General features: G+C 40.6%; 1 protein-coding gene across 2 annotated transcripts; it reads right to left on the bottom strand.

The window, feature by feature from the left end:
* Window positions 1-2,003: 2,003 nt before the first annotated feature.
* On the bottom strand, window positions 2,004-15,521 carry cpt1ab (carnitine palmitoyltransferase 1Ab (liver)). 2 transcript variants are annotated; one of them, XM_088378553.1, is made up of 19 exons: window positions 15,363-15,521; window positions 12,487-12,651; window positions 11,917-12,059; window positions 11,610-11,781; window positions 11,211-11,312; window positions 10,794-10,931; window positions 10,611-10,688; window positions 10,416-10,523; window positions 9,225-9,309; window positions 6,442-6,637; window positions 5,705-5,893; window positions 5,517-5,622; window positions 5,297-5,413; window positions 4,958-5,122; window positions 4,329-4,460; window positions 4,093-4,245; window positions 3,842-3,955; window positions 3,641-3,733; window positions 2,004-3,576 (listed from the first exon to the last, which is right to left on the bottom strand). In XM_088378553.1, the coding sequence occupies exons 2-19, from the start codon at window positions 12,625-12,627 to the stop codon at window positions 3,490-3,492; spliced, it is 2,319 nt and encodes a 772-aa protein (XP_088234679.1). In that variant the 5' UTR covers window positions 12,628-12,651; window positions 15,363-15,521; the 3' UTR covers window positions 2,004-3,489. The 2 variants fall into 2 exon arrangements, with proteins under 2 accessions (XP_088234679.1, XP_088234678.1); XM_088378552.1 differs by lacking the exon at window positions 9,225-9,309 and adding an exon at window positions 9,776-9,863.
* Window positions 15,522-16,885: the final 1,364 nt, after the last annotated feature.

Here is a 16,885-nt window from a genome sequence, read left to right on the forward strand (position 1 = left end):
TCCTTCATTGGCAAAGTGAGTAATTACGTTTTGTCTTAGAATTATGGCAAACACCCACATACTTTTGAGTCCGTCAATATGGAGGTATGCATAACATGGCTGTGATCCTGAAATTCCATGTTTTTATTGAACCTCTTATTACTGAGTCTACTTTTCAATAACACCTATTGCCTGACTTCATTCAATTCTATTTGTGTGGTGTTGAAAGAAAAAATAATTGGTTGAAATACTTATGAACCATTATTTTGTATAAAATAGTTGAATTTCAAGTGTTAGGCCAGCTTTATTTCTATCACATTTATAAAAAATATATATACATATGTGTGTTATAGTATGTATTGCTGTAAGAACAACAGCCGATGCTGTTCTTTTATTTTTTCTAATGTTGCTGACTTCATTTAGATACGTACTAAGATCCAGTGCAATTTTAAACTACTAGTGTTTTTGCCGTTGTGTACTTAATGATGTGTCTGTGAATATAACCTGTATCCGCCTGATTGCTGCTCATGTTTTTCAATATTAGAAACACTCTTCAGCTCTTTTCTCTCCTTATGTCACCCATATCACATATGCTGAAAACTTATTACGTTATCACTACATTCTTGTAATCCTCATAAAGGCTATTTATAGTTAAGGGATCTCGAAGTGGGAAGGATTTGCTTATGGTAGTCACATTCAGCCCATTCTCCACTGAGCCCCTCGTCCTGACCCTCTGCTCTTGGCTCCGGCCCCACTTGGGGCCATGGAGGCCTCACTTCTCTGCTACATTAAGACAGGTGCAGCTGGCCGGAGTCATGCGTGGTCCTTCTGTGCCAACAAACAAGCTCACACTCTCCATTTACACCCTGGATTTAATCGCTCACATTCAGAAGGAGCTTTTTTAAATCTAGATAAGATGCCGGAAAGCAGCTCCATGCAGTCAGCTGGTGAAGATCAGATGTGCTTGTGTGGCTCAATCCCTTTGCAGGATATATACATATCTATGTGCTCAACATCACTATCCGTACAATAAATGAAGTTGTTGCATATAATCTCACAAATGTAATAGCACGTCGACATAGATTCTACCAAACAAACAACGGTAAACTAACATTTCAATTATTTTTCTTTTCATGTAACATTCAACACAATTATCCACCATTATCCAACCATGCCAGAAAAACAAATGGTCCAGCATGACCACAAATGAAGGCTGATAACTGAGGAAAAACTGCTGCACAGAGCAGAATTGAATTGTTCTATTAAAAAAAAAAAAAAAAAAAGGACAGACAAGGTCACATCAGCTCTTCGTTTGGGGGCGCAAAAGCTGTGCATGAATCAAGATGGTGACATGTGCAGGTTGCAGATCTCTCTCAAAGTCTACTTTTAGAAAGTGCAAGTCAAGGCTTTAAGTTTCAGTGTCTGCTCTTCAGCGAATGAGTTTTCCAGCTTGCCAATTAAGTATACATCTGGAGTCCTTGTTCATAAAGAATTTTTTTTATTATGGTTGCATGGATTTCTCTAACTTCTCTTTTTTTTTATTGTAATCAATGTTTTTATTCAGTAGCAACACTCATCAAATATTCCTGGGGTCATTGAGGGACAGCATAAATATTGCTTCATGTGACCATAATGACAAACATAAATTTAGCTAAAGCCTTTTTTAATTTTCTTAATCAGCGAAACAGAGGGTTCCCCAGAGTAAGAGAGAAAGCGGACCTCAGTAACGCAATCTTGAAATGTTAGCCTGCTATCGGAAGCCCAGGCCAGTGTGACATAAGGGTGGCTGTGAGTGAGAGAGTGAAAAGCCTACTGCCCACGTGGTAGATAGGAGCTCCAGAGACAACTGTTACAAGTTACCACTTCCTGCCTGTGCCCTTCTTGGACTTGTGTCACCTTGCAACGCCTTTTTTCATCTTCCTTCAAAGTGAGTGACTGGCTGAACTTGCCCAGATGGCAAAATGTGATTCTTAAAAGTATTATACATATGCATGAAAAGTAATAATCAAATTACAGGCAAAATATTAACTTTTGTTGTTTAATATGGCTAAATAAGTGAAAAGAAAACATCCATCTTCACATTAGAAGTTGTCAACCAGAACTGCTAATGTTCAGTATACAAACAGCATAAGATACATGATTAAGGTGAAACCAGAAGTGACAGCTTACGTTTTATTCCTCGACTTGATTGATTTGACACCAACTCACGAGAGTCTAGCATATAAGTTTTCATACAACTTTCCGACATTCACTTTATTGTTAAAACTTTTGGTATGCACCAGCTGCTTGTCGTTTTTTGTTTTTTATTTACCTTAAATTAGAAGCAAACATATACAGCATCATCTTCAAAAACCATGCAGCAGTGTAAACATGAAAGTTGACAGATAAATCATACAATAACATGGCAAAGGCCGTCAAAAATAGATCAGAAAAGTACTTAAACCAGGAAAAAAGGCTTGCAAAATAAGCACATCTACATCTGTTTCCTGTGCATTGCTAAAACTCGGAAAAAAATAAATAAAATATACTAACATATACACATTAGAAATGCACTCTAAGGAAGACAACCACTCCACAAACACAGGTGGACAGGAGAGATGTCCAAACCCCATTTTCTGTTACATGGATGATAAATGAACATTGATATGTGTTGAGAAAACCATTTCATTCATGGAGTGTACAACAACCGATTTGTTTAAGAGCAATTCCAGCCCTATATTGAATGCACGAGAGACCGTTATCCTCGATCACAGCTGCATTCTACTGCATCTCAACTACTGTTGCACATGTACATGCTGGAAATAAAAGCACTTACTTATATGCCAAACTAGCAAAACCTGACGATGAAAACAAAGGCAAACCTTTGTCGCTACATCATACAATCACACGCAACATGTTAAAAGAATGTGCTAGATTCAGAAAGGCATTGTGGGGCCCAATGATGGAAACAACCTTCTACAATCAAGCTCACTTTCTGGCTCAAACCTGATTTTCAAATGCTTGCAAATGTTACGAAATCAAGTTTGACAAATTGGGAGTCGAGTGCAACTATACAACTGCAACTAATGAAATGAAAGAAGACCTAAAAGAACTCAAACAATGAACAAAGCAGCAAAAGATCTCACACCACATTGCAAATTAAAACCTTAAAAAGTGGATATTGCTCAGTACTTTGGTTGGCGGGGAGATCAGCGTGACGTCACATCTGATCTCTCCTCCCTTTCTGCCCTTTTTACACAAGTGGTTTATCACTAAGGCACTGGTGCGTAGGGTCCAGTAAATAGAAATGTTCTGCGCACAACCTGTAGCAAACGCCACTAGAATCCACAATTTGTCAGATGCGTACAGTCCACAAACACCTCACGCATAAAACGAAAGCAAGGTTTGTAAATGCAGCCCGATCAAACAGTTTTTCTTTTACTGCAACATCACGTAAAATAACCCAACCCTATATTTGATTCTGTACAGCTTCAGGAAGAATAGATAGATAGATCGAGCGGAGCAAGGCCGTCACTTGGAAATTTTGTTCTCGAGCTGGAAGAGGTCGAGTATGTCCAACATGGCCTGTCTGATGTTGGCGCCAAAACGGTGAGAGTCCTGTCGAGAAAAAACATAATATTCAAACAAATGAATGAATTGAATGAAATACAAGTGAGCGTACAGTTTCTGGGCTGGAGTGTTTGCTGGAGATGTGGAAGTTGATCAGGTTTTCTCCAACGATGATGTAAGACACACCATAACCATCATCAGCCACCTAGACGAGAGAAGAAAAAAAGACAAGGTTCATCCAAATCTTCGGAAAATGCCACCATACTCTGCAGCAATCTTTTTTTTTTGTAGATTCAGGTGAGTGAGGAGCTACCGGTCCAAAGCCGCCTCCAGATGACACATATTCAGGGTGTCTGACCAGGTCAAACAGCTCCACCTGCTGCAGCGGTGTCTGACTGGTGGACAGCCTCCACGGCTCAGACAGCACCTACAAAACAAAGACCTGAAAGTTATCGTATTAAAATTAAAAAATAAATAAATAAATTATGTGTTTAAACTGTTATCATGACCCCCTCTCCATTGCAGGTTTTGAGTTTGCAGGACAGCTTTTCCACAGGCTCATACCTCCTTGAGGAAGGGCGAGTCTTCCCCCAGGTATTTGGAAACCACGTACAGACAGAAGAGGTGGCGATCAATGCCCATGCCAGTCATAGCCAGGCGGTACATGTTTTGGTGCTTCTCTGCAGCTAGTTTGAGCAACTTCAGACGTTGTTCTCTCTGAGAGAAAAAGTGTGTCGGTCTACATAAGCACAACATAATCCAAAATAGGAGAAGAAACTGGAGGGAAAGACATTTCTTACAGTCTCGTCTCTGATCATAGAATGGACGAAAGTGCACGTTTCCGAGGTGCAGGAGCGGACCGTTTCCGTTCGACCCTCACGGAACAAACGGGTCATGGAGGCTTCATAGGTCAGGCAGAACTTGCCCTTGTCCTGTTTGGTGATAGAAAATTCAAGTGGTTACTTTTCTAAACAGACAGACAGACAGACTACTACTTAAAGCACTGCAGCAGCCTAATTGTGGTACGGAAGTTGTGACTGCCCTCTGCTGGAATTTTAAGGATCTCTGACAGTTGTCAGTGAAGCGTGTATTTAAAAAAAAAAAAAAAAAAAAAAAGACCATTCCTCAGTGTTATGTTAATTCCAACAAAAGAACAAAAATACTGTGACTTTACAAACTCAACTAATGATTTGGACAAAATGGTGTCAAATAACATTGCATTGGTTTTATCATGACTATTAATCAATCAGATTTTGTTTGGGTTTCAGAGTGGACCTCATTTACATTTCAACAACAAAGGATTAATGTTTTCGAAGAGAAAAAAACATCAGAGGTGAAATACAGCAGGCAATGTATAGAAACATCCCCAAAACTCATGAATTGACAATGTGTATCAAACTATTTTGGCCAAGGAGTTGAAAGTACAAACCCTGTAATGAGCCAACTGCAGGGCAATCTGGATGAAGGCATCAGGACTGGTACGGCACTTCTTGATGAGACCCTTGCCAAAATCATTGAAGGGGAAAATGTGGCTGTCCACATCGTCTGCCAGAATCCTGGCAACTGTCAGCGAGCCATCGATGATTCCTTGGCACTAGAAGTAATGCAAAGACCACATGCTTGGCTTAACATATGTACACTTTGATTAGCATAAAATGGATGCTGCTTTTGCGCTTTGCATACAAACGACTCCTGCGAGTAGTTATAGGAACCAGCAGGGGGGGCAAGTCGTGCGGTAATACATATAGGAAACTGTAGTTTATCTTACCTCGTCATTGATGTCCCATTGCAGTCTTTGCGGGGCAGGCAGGTTGGGATGTGGCTCCCCACAGCAGTGCCCATCTTCGGTATATCCAAGCTTAAATGGGTCCATGGAAAGCACATGCTGCAAAACAAATGCTGTTTAACGTTGAGCATTATTATGACTTCAATTGTGTTTTAAAACACAAAAACTCGACATGAATATCATGAAAAAGACAATGACGGACCTCCCACAGATGACCAATGATCGGAGCATCAGCCCAGGAGTGTTCAGCGTTCAGACCCATGGTTCCGTTCTTAAAAACGATCAGGTTAAAGGATTTATCAAACCACCTAAATGAAAAGAGAAACATGTTTTGTGTATTCAACAGAGTTGTGCTGCATCCTTTATTTTTTCATGCATCTTTGGTACTACCTGTCGTAACACTTTCCGTGCAGCAGAGACTTTGCATAACTATCCAGAGACTTTACTGGGTTGCTTTCTTCGAATCGCTGCTCTGTTTCATCCAGTGTCACAAAGAAGGCTGCCTTCTCAATGGCGTCCAGAGACTGCTTGTTCTTGCCACGGCTGAAGTAGGTGTCGCGGCACTTTGCCCATGGTGTCCTGCAAAGAGAGAATGGACGGAAAGAAAATAGCAGCGCAATGCAGCATACTAAGAGGGTTTATTTATTATTTTACTTGCACATTTTTTCCCACCCAGCTACAATAAGACTGGAAAAATACAAAATGAACACAAGTAAAAATGCAATCGATTTGTTACTCTTTGTAGAAAGTGTAGAATACGGAATGCTTTACTTCAATTGGCAGTTATAACAATTGTTTTTTTTTCCCTCACACTTCTATCAGTCCTATCTGCCTGATGATGGGAAAACATTGAAGCGTGACAAACATGAAATAAACAAATAAATAAACAAATAAATACATATATAAGGGGGCCCCTCTTTTTCATACCATTTATACTGGAGCACTCGCCATTTCTTAATAAACCTGAAATTTTTCAACAGAATTGGGGGGAAAAGCTAGAAGATTGTACCCTCCTCATGGCATTTCTTCTACACAAGTCCAGAGGCCCTAATTAAGTATTCAGGTGTATTCCAGATAAAAATAAACCCAACACTATCATTTTAGAGTTTCACTGAGCAGCGGAGTACCTGTCCCCTGCAGTAAGTGCAGCGAGCCTCTCCTCTCCTGGCGCAGGCTCCGACCGGTCAGCCAGGATCCTTTCCATCTGCTGTTCAATCTCCCGTGGCAAAAGAAGCCTTCCATCATAAAACATCCACACCTTGTAGAAGCGCCCTTTGTGGTACACAGCTATATGTTTGCTCTCATTCGTGTGCTGAAGGACATCTAGAGGAGAAGTATAAATTGTAAGTTGCAGAAGGGCGGAGTCAGAGAGGAACAGCAGTGTTGTTTTAGCTCTTTACTTGTATCCACTATCGGGCCTCACTAATTTGATCTGCAGTGCAATCACAAAGTTTTCTGGCCATTTGTATCATCTTAGAGATGTTTATGCAATTTGAACTCAACCCTGAAATTTTCTTGACAATAATATGTTGTATGTGGCCCCCACTACGCTAAACACGGCATTCTGTTTATTGAAAAGTTAAAGTTAATTCAACTTCATTCAAGGTATTCCAGTCAGATCGAATAGAATAAGACAAATTGAAGGAGTTCATGTTGATTTCTGAAAACATCTTTTATGGGATACTCAGGACACCAATTTCACACATACGCAATAATTAAAGTGGACCAGAAGACTTTCTGAATGCACTGAACAGTAAATATGATCTTAGGGGAATAAAATGCTGTTCATTTTGGATGCAGCATTTACTGCAACAATTTAAAATTTACATGTAGCTCTCATGGGATCAAACGACGGTGGAAACCAAAGTCATTGGGATAATCTAAAAGGAAACGAGAAGGGACTATCAGAGTGAAAAGTGGCGCTTGAAATGGAGTACATGCAGGGAGGAGAGGATGTAACATGGAAGTTTGATGCAAAGTTTGTTTGAACAGTATCGTGTCGCATCAAGACGTACCGGTTTTGGTACGTTCAAAGGAAACAAAAATAGATTGTCTTTGTGATGCTTGTAGTGTTCAAACAGCCACCAAACAAGGGAGGGTAGATACTAAGAAGAAACCCCAAAACACCAAGAACGACACATGCAGATTAGTCTGCTCTGCTCTGCTCTCCCACTTCCATCAATAAAAATGCTTGGTCTACCAACCACTAGGAACATTTCATTTAACAATTAATGGGTTTAACAATTCATCGACTCTTATCAGCTCTTCTACATGGACCAAATCTACTATGACTACTTGACCGTTAAATCCTCACGTCAATTCAAAATCAAACACGGAAGTCAATTAAACAGTTCCTTGTGCCTTTCAATTAATTTAGCGAGACGATATTTCAGATTAGGCAAGGTCAGCACTTCAGATAGCCAAACACACAGGCAATTTCAGGTTTTGCGTGCCGATTGAGAAAAAAATTGAGATTAGAAAAACTGTAGTAAATGCATTCATTTGAGGTTCACGTTTTACTAACCGCAATGCCAATGAAATTGGTACATTGTGTAAAAGGTAGCTGAGATACACGTTGCTATGATGCCATCATATATTGCTCCAAATCTTACATGTACCGATCAGCATTAATAGGGCCTTCACAGACACGCATATTATCTATGCCAAGGGACTTTACACATCCCGGATTCAGGCTTTTGAAGTTGCGCTAATAATCTTTGACCCGGAGGACATGTCTAAAATTTTCAAAAATAATCTGAAATGTGGACTTGACAGATCACAGCACACTTTTCCACTTTGCATCAGTCCATCTCAGATGGGCACTGGGCCAGAGAAGCCGGCTGAAGTTCAAATGAGTCTTTAGAATGGGGAATAACAGGGATTTTAAGTGACTGGAGGCATTGTGGTGGAAGTGGTACCACAAACTTTAGGCACTGCTGATCCACGCTTAATATGCTGCCACGTTTGTGGTTGCCTCCAACAGGGACCGTTAGTTAATTTTCATACTTCAAAATCCTCGGTAGACCACACCTTCAATCAATCACTGTCACATCTATGGAGTACAACAAGGTTTCCTGTTTTTTTTTTGTTTTCTTGGCTGTCTTCAACCATTACAATGACACACTGATGATAAAGATAAAGAGCTACCAGCTACCTTCATGCCACCCCATAACAAATAGTACCTCCTAGTACCCCATTTTGTCACAGAAAAGTGTCTATTAGTAGAACCATATTGAGATATACAAAATGCACATCTCTGAACACAATGCAATACCTGCAAAAAATTAGCAACAGCGGAAGAAGAACAAACCAGTGAGCAGCCCTGTCAACTAAGAACAGGAAACTGAGGTTGCAGTCAAAGGCGGCTCAGTGCTGCATCACATTAACAGTTTTGCCGCGTGACAGTGGTGAATGGGTCATTTTTAGTCTCAGTCTGGGTTTGAAATGATCAAATCAGCATTATTTCAATGCTACAGTCTACTTCCTGAAACAAAACTGAACTAAAATGACTTTAGCATTTAACATGTCTCAATCCAAGACAAGTAGAGCTCCTCTGGGACTCATGGTCAAGTGTGGCATGCCATTCAGCAATAACCAAAATACAACACCTAACTGGTTTTATCCGATGAAATGTACACAATATAACCAATAAGGTGGCAATTAGTACTTAAGCATGGCACTTATCATTCATCACATTTATCATGCCAGGTCATGTCTTGCGGGTCTCAGTCACCATGTTCTCCAAAGAACCTGGTTCAGCCACATGCAAATTATTCACCACATGTGCAAAGAGCAGAACACATGAGTATTACAAACTCTACTGGGTCAGAATTTTTCCACAGACAGACAAAATCGCCCAAGGAGAAGTACAGTCAGAATGGCGTGGAGGAGGCAACACTGCAGACTCTACCTGTGTCTACACCTGGGACACGACTGGTGTTGAACATACGCTCGTATTGGGAGGAACACATGGGGATAGTGTTTAGGAGCATGAGCTGAAACGCAAGAGGGGAGAGTCAAACAAATCGAGATGACATTCTAAATCACCATAATCCAGACAGAGCAGCAGGCACAAACACCTACGGGGACAGAAGCATGGATGAAGTGGAGAGGAAATGATGAGGATTGGTTTGAGAGGCAGCAGGAGGAACCTCAGCAGGCTGCCAGGGGAGAGGATTTATACAGGGACCAGAACCAATGACCACCCTTTCAATTCCAACAGCAAAGCCCTCGTATCGCCAATGTGAATATATTTCAGAAATATACATCACCTATTACTTGTAGTCATCTTAAAAGTCACATCTATGAAAGCCAATTAGAGATTGGATTGTTTCAGGCCTTGGCTGTCGAGAAAGAGACGAGAGTAGGCAAAGGTTTCCAATGGCTGCTGCCATTATGATGGTTTGGGTCACAGGGAAGGGGTACGGTTCAGAGGGCATGGCACAGGAGCCCTCATCTTACCTGTCTCCAAACCGGGGATGCGGGTAGTGTTAAACATCCGCTCCCACTGAGCCGAACACAGAGGAACCTTGTTTGCCAGCAAGTATATCTAACGCAGCATCCGACACAGCGAAAGGACAAGACAGTAAAACACAGAACGTGAGTGTTTAACAATGCAAGCACATGCGCGGGGAGTTGTACAGAGTCATACAGTGAAGCTTTGCTGCTGAGGCCAGTGTGAGCTCACACAATATACTATTTTAAAAAAAGTGCCATTTCATTAGGAGTCTAGAAATTTACATCATGCGGGTTGGTGGGGGGGTGTACAAGAAAAATAAAATAGTGAAGGTAAAGCTGCAATACATCTGGCCATCAGGAAAATCATTACAATTCACTCTTTCAACAGCACTCTGAAGAAACAGAAGTAAAAGTTAAAAATATAGGTCAAATCTCATTTGGCCAGCAATCAGGACAATGTCTCCATTCAAACAAACAAATTGTTAGCCAGTAACACAAACCTTTTTACAGTAACGAGTGTTGAGCATTGTGAACATGAAAACACAAACTACCACTGAATTTATTTGACTAAGGAATCATTTAGCTGCACTAACAAGCCACGGGGTAAGAATGTTAGAACCCAAAGACGTTGCGCCGTACTCACTGGCTTGATCTGAGCTCGGTCGAGCCTCCTCCTGTAGACCATGATGGCATGAATGGCATTACCTGCTCTGGCAGCCTGAACTGAGGTGGGGAACACATAAAGGAAGTCCTGGAGGGAGAAGAAGTTGTTTGGCAGAATGAAACTCTCTCATCAGACTTCTATTGCTTCACAAACAAATAATTGAGTTTTTCCTACCATAGCATAGTAGTTGCTGTTCACCATGATGGGCCCGCGACCTCTAAGGTAAATATACTCTTCCCACCAGTCACTGACCTGTGATGATGCAGCAGAAGAATGACAGAGACAAACATCAGGTTTTTATGAAGTACGTTCAATCGATAGCAATTTGAAAGGGTCAAAGAATTCTTTACAACTCACATAATTGGAGGCCCACCATGACTTCAGTTTTAGGTACCACTGCAATCTAGGACCCAGTTTCATCTCAAAGTCTTTAGCCAGTCCCGTCATCCGTTCAAATTGTTCATCATCCATTAGTGGGCGGACTGACTCGAGGTACTAAGCATTAAAACAACACATAAGGAAAAGGTAACGGTTAACAAAGTGTACACAATAAGTGAGGGAAAAAAGTAGAGCTGCAATGTTATTTATTGCAAGGATGCAAAAAGGGCAGATGACAACATACTAGTCAATAATGATAGTACATAGTAAAATCCAGCTAAGCCTATAATAGCGGAAACAAAAGGAATGAACTTTGATCTCCTGTTAGATCCAAAGGATCGGACAAAAAAAATCAGAGAAGAAAACAATGACCCTTTTCCTTTTTTTAAAACGTACCCTTCTGCAGGTATCATTTACAGGTGGAACAGGCAGCCGTGGCAAGGAGCTCTGGAAACTATAGAGCATGGGTTTCCTTCCAGAGAACACCTTAACTAACAACTGGAAAAGAAAAGCAGTATTGCTCAGTTGAATCCAGTGGTATCAAATAAAACAGTCAACAAAACTCTGCCATCGTCTTAAAAATCTACATGCTTACAAATCAGGTTTAACTAACGCTGCAAAGTAATCCTTAAAGGATAATAAAAACTAAATGCTCCAGGGCAATAAGAGCAAATCAGGTTAAAAATGTGGCCATTTTGAGTCATCGGAAGTAAAAACGTCAAGCATGAAAAAATTGTCTTTCAAAATGTCTATTGTTAGGTATATGGAGACAGCTAATACAAGAACATTGCTCACCATCCACAATCGAGTCGACCAGGATACCGAGCCATGGCGCGCATACATCCAGCCATGCCACGACAACAGGCACTTGAGGACATTCCTCATGATCATGATGATGGTCACCCATAGACCTGTGCCCACCAATACCCCACCAACAATCTTCTGACTGTCTGTCGACATATATTTACTGTGCAGGAAAAACAGAAAAAGGAGAAGCCCTGGTCTGAAAAGTGATTCAAAAATATGGTACGTATGAAATTTGTACTGGCCAATTTATTTGGCACATAGTTGTTGTTTTGCACGTAGTCATTAAGGAGCTTACCTAATAGGTATGTGTTGTCCCAGTTTGGCAATCAAGCCAAGAGATGGATCCAGTTGTTTGTATTTATTGTAGGACATGTAAGACACGACCACAACCATGAAGCCACCTGGGCTGCCTGGGTACACACCAGTCATTACTCCATTCTGTGGAGGTTTAGACAGGAATAACAAGGTCAAGGGGAGCCAGGAAACAAATACAATGATTTGTAGTATTATAGTGGGGTTGCTGAATACCAAGACAATGTTATCAGTTTATTATGTTTGAGTAACTTGATACAGTGCTGAGTGAAGAGTTGAAGGACAAACACTGTAACAGAGAATTGACACCCAAGGCATTTGTGAGTGAGTAGCCTTCTAAAGGGATTGGGAGCATGTCAATATACACAATCATAAAGAACAATGTGGTCAAACGTTTCTTCAATAAAGCAATTTAGTATTTCCAAAACAAAATAAGATCAATATTGTATAAGTTAGCAATAGGATGCAGGATTTTAGTAAGTGCATTTGGGAAGGGCCCGACTGGCTCAAAGGTCGAACTTTGCCACAATGACGCAAACAGAGTGCCTCTCACCTTGAAGCGAATGAATCTTTTCTTCCACGAGTGAAGACCAGAGAGGTAGATCTGGCGCAGAGCCTCATGGCACAGCTGCAGGTCGATGCCATCTGGGGTGACGGTGAACTGAAAGGCCACTGCCTGGTGAGCTTCTGCCATGGTGGCTGCTTCTGTGCAAAGTTACTGAAGGAAACACAAAGTGAAAGAATGCCCTCATTATCAGGAAGTAAACAGAGATGCAGAGGCATACCTGCCGCATTTTATTTTCAACTTTTAATAGATAAGCACTGATATGGAAGGCTTTAAAGTGTGATAAAAAGCATGCAATACATGATGAAAGTTGTTCGGTCTCCAACCTTTATCGTTGTTGCCGCTTTATAAGTGTATGATTTACGTTAAGCCTTTGAATGTAGCCTTGCCGCTGATGTGTATGAATGTAGTGTCATATTTTGTATGTTGTCCTTGTGCCATCAAGCTGAGCAAAGATAGTCACGGGACTAACATCAGACGTCTGTCCATTGTAAAACCGATGGTCCAAGTGTTTTGGTCTATGTGAGAGCAACAATATTCTAGAGTTCTGGTAAACACGTGTCTAAAAAGTAACATCAGCTTGGAATTAAAGCTAAAATGATGGAGAAAAAACCCCAATAACCCTTCCTCAGAGCAACAGAGGCTCTTTGTGATCACCAAATGCAATGTTGAGAATTGAGAGAAAAGTGTTCATTGTCAACAGGTTCCTACAAGCTGCTCAAGAAAGGGTATCATTATCCACCACACTGTTCCCGTTATAAAAACCGGTTAGGCAAATGTGTCATCCTCTACATGAAGCTCTTCCAGAGAAGAGTATTGTCTATATGGCCTCGAGGTTTATGTCAGAAGCTCCAGACCATGCACGCCAATCAAATTCCCACTGTCAGGGTTCTCACTCTTTTCTTAAAATTGTTTTCCAGGAATTTCCAGGAATTCCTTGCATTTTTTCCAGGACTTTCTAACTGCTACAGTATGATTCAAGTTATCACGACATGCACAAATAAATAACACCCTCAATCTTTGGAGATTTATTTTCTACAATTGGACAATGTCATTGTAGTCTGTAAGGCGTATTTGCAAACTTATTAGAATGAGTTAGTACAATCCGAATTCTTCATCAAATGTAGACTAAATTCTAAAAACAGCTTTTCCCCAGAATGCCAGTATATTGAATTGGATATTGCAAAAGTCATCCTTGTGGCAGCATGGAAAAAATGCCAAACTGAAATTATTATTTGCTGACAAAATAATTATTAGGTGGCTTTGTAAAGCACTTTGGATAACATAGCGTAGATAAAACGATATAGAAGTGTACTCCATTTAACACAGTCAAATTAAACTGGATATCTTGGCCTTACAAACCAAGGAAATAGGCAATGGTCTGCGTTGTCAAGCCAGTCAAAGTGCATTAAACCAGTATCACTGTGTTTATTCTGTCAGATCATTTGCAAAGGGTACATTGAACAAAGCAAAAGTATACAATTTTATGCTGTATGGTAAATACTGCTGTTTATAAATGCGTTAGCCTAAGCGCTCTCATGCTTCACGGCTGTCTGGTGCAAAAAAAACCTGCATTTGAATAATCTTTTAAATTGGGACGTGCAATACAAGGGATTATCCCGACAGTGAAAAGCTCAGGATGAAAATGACAGGGGGAAAGTCCATGCTGAAGGACACGGTCGCGTGGACATTTTCAATCTGAAAGCAGCGTCTCCGCAGACCGCCCCTCCCCCACCTGATCACATGATCCAGCCTTCACTGCGGAAACTGGGGGAAAGGTCGCTCTGGAGAGCCGCTCGCTTGGATACAGAGGGAAAACTGGGAAAATCACTAGCAAACACTCCCGTGCATGCCGACAGAAGCGTGTATCGATACACTGCATACACTTTGCAGATGCATAAATCTAGCTAAGTCGGCAATATTTCTAAAATTTTACTCCTATGGTAATAAATCATGGCAACCACCCCCACTATCGTCGTGTGCGTAACGTCGTTCATTTGCATTACAGATCTGATCATTCCGTCATCATTAATCACGATTAAAAGCTGCCGTCAGAGCCAAGCTCCTCCAGAAACACGTAATTATATCAGCAAAGACATACGTGGTTGCCATTCGGTAATTGCACGCTATGGGAGGCAACACTTGGCCACGTGGTTCATCCAAAACTGGGTCAATAGTTTGTAAATAAACCATATTCTGGGCTTTCCATGCAATAATGCAGCCTTCTTGAAGATAAACCTTTCAAGTGCATCGTTGATACACAAGTCCGAACCGCAACACTACAGCGCCTTTTTTCTTGACGTTAAGGAACAGGTGAAACTATAGATTAATGCCTAGTTTATGACTCGTTTAGTCGCATCACGGGCCACCGTGTTGCAAAGCCCTAATGCAATTAATTATTACCGAGCAATCGAGTGCCCTATGTTTGTCTTTGACAATGAATGACCTCTATTTGCACCATTGCCTACATAAATGTTGGGAGGACATCTTACCTCGTGATAGCTGCCCACCACCTGGACAATGACCGAGGAGTGTTTGAAAATGATTAACAAAAAGGCCTGCCGACTAAATTTAGCAACATATGGAAGTATGATGAGTGGATGCTAATGAGTAAAATGTCCTACTCTATCAGCTGGAATGCGTTTTGTCTGACTCGTACTAAAGTTGGAATATTTCCCCTCCGCCAAATGGCCACATTGCACCAACAACTTAAGTCTCATTTTCGAATGGATCATATTCCACTACATCCGAAAGCGTTTGTTATCAAATCCTTCGCAGGCAAATTTTATGAGCGCTTTCCAAACTGCACAGTGGGCAAGACAAGATCACGTTAAATGACGATGAAACGGAGAGCTTTTACTCACCAAGCCCTCCTATGAATCGAGATTTTGTGTGCAAGACTTTGGCGTCGGCACACAATGTGACACCGTTCGGCCGCTGAGCTTGTATATCGTTGACACAAGCAAGGTACGCGAATGAGAGCCTGTGTACAACGCCTACTTCTTTTGCTACGTCACCTGCGTCCCGAGTGGAACAGCGCCACTAAGAGGACCATCTCAGTATTGTAAGTGGTAAGTGAGGACACGAAAAGGTGACGTCAGGATTTTTTCTGTCCGTTTTCTGTGCTAGACTCTGCTTCACGATCTTGTCAATAAAGCACTATCCATACATATTTATAACAGAATAAATATATTGTTTTGTCTTGATTTATTGACAACTCTGCTAATAAGCGTACAGTCAACTTTTCAACGCATTCACACTTAACATGATCTCACTCTTGCTATTCTTCAAAACGTTTATATATTGACCAATATTTTTCAAAAAGATAAAATACTAAATTAATAAAGAGGCAGCGATTTACTGTACTTCATAGTTTTTGTGACACATTTCTTTGGTAGTGTGGCGCTTTTTTCCAATTTTGCCTCTGCAGCTCCAAATATAGTTCAAAATACCATGGATTTTTGCAACGATTCATAAGTGACAAGAATTTTTAACAAGTGCATCAATCAATCAATCAATCAATCAATCAATCAATCAATCAATCAATCAATCAATCAATCAATCAATCAATCAATCAATCAATCAATCAATCAATCAATCAATCAATCAGTCAGTCAAGCAATCAATCAGTCAAGCAGTCAATCAGAGTCAGGCACTTGACAAAAGACGAGTGCATCTCAGTAATGAAGTTTATTTTAGTCGTTTAATTCAAAAGTGAACTTTCGATTCACGATTCAGTGAACCTAGTACGATAAATAAAATACATTTATTGTATACTGAATATATACAATATGGGGTTCGCTTCTTGAACTGAGCAAGTGAAATTAAAATTTAAACGATAGTGTTTTAATTCATTGAGACGCGCCTGTCCTATGAACACAAATCCTCGCTAGGGGGCGACATAAATTAACGCTTATAAACCAATAGTCGAAAACATAAAAATACAGGTACTCTACATCGCTTTCACAACAGCTGCAAGGCATGACAATAATGCTGTAAATATATGTTGAATAAAGTTAGGCCTTTTGAGTGAGGATGCTTTTTCAACGCAGTTGCACAAGTTCACACACCCTCTTATAAATGAGGACGTGGCAAAACAATTTTTGTTCGGCAGCTGGAACTGACCAATGGCATTTCAATTCCTCATTGGAAACATTGTTTGATACATGAGTAAATTCAGTTAGGACCTTCCTCAATGCTCACGGAACGATTTATACTTGACTAACCCCGTAAACCTGTTTTTTTGCAATAGAGGGCGCTAAATGATTTGACATGCATATTTAGGAGCGTGACATTTCCACGTTAATGTAACATGTAACAGAATACGTTATCTGCTTAGTCTAGCTAATTATAATTCATGTAAATACAGTTTGTTGGTGTAAATTAG

The sequence above is a fragment of the Syngnathus floridae genome, chromosome 6, assembly GCF_059516105.1.
Source record: "Syngnathus floridae isolate MCC-2025c chromosome 6, RoL_Sflo_1.0, whole genome shotgun sequence".
Lineage (NCBI taxonomy): Eukaryota > Metazoa > Chordata > Actinopteri > Syngnathiformes > Syngnathidae > Syngnathus > Syngnathus floridae.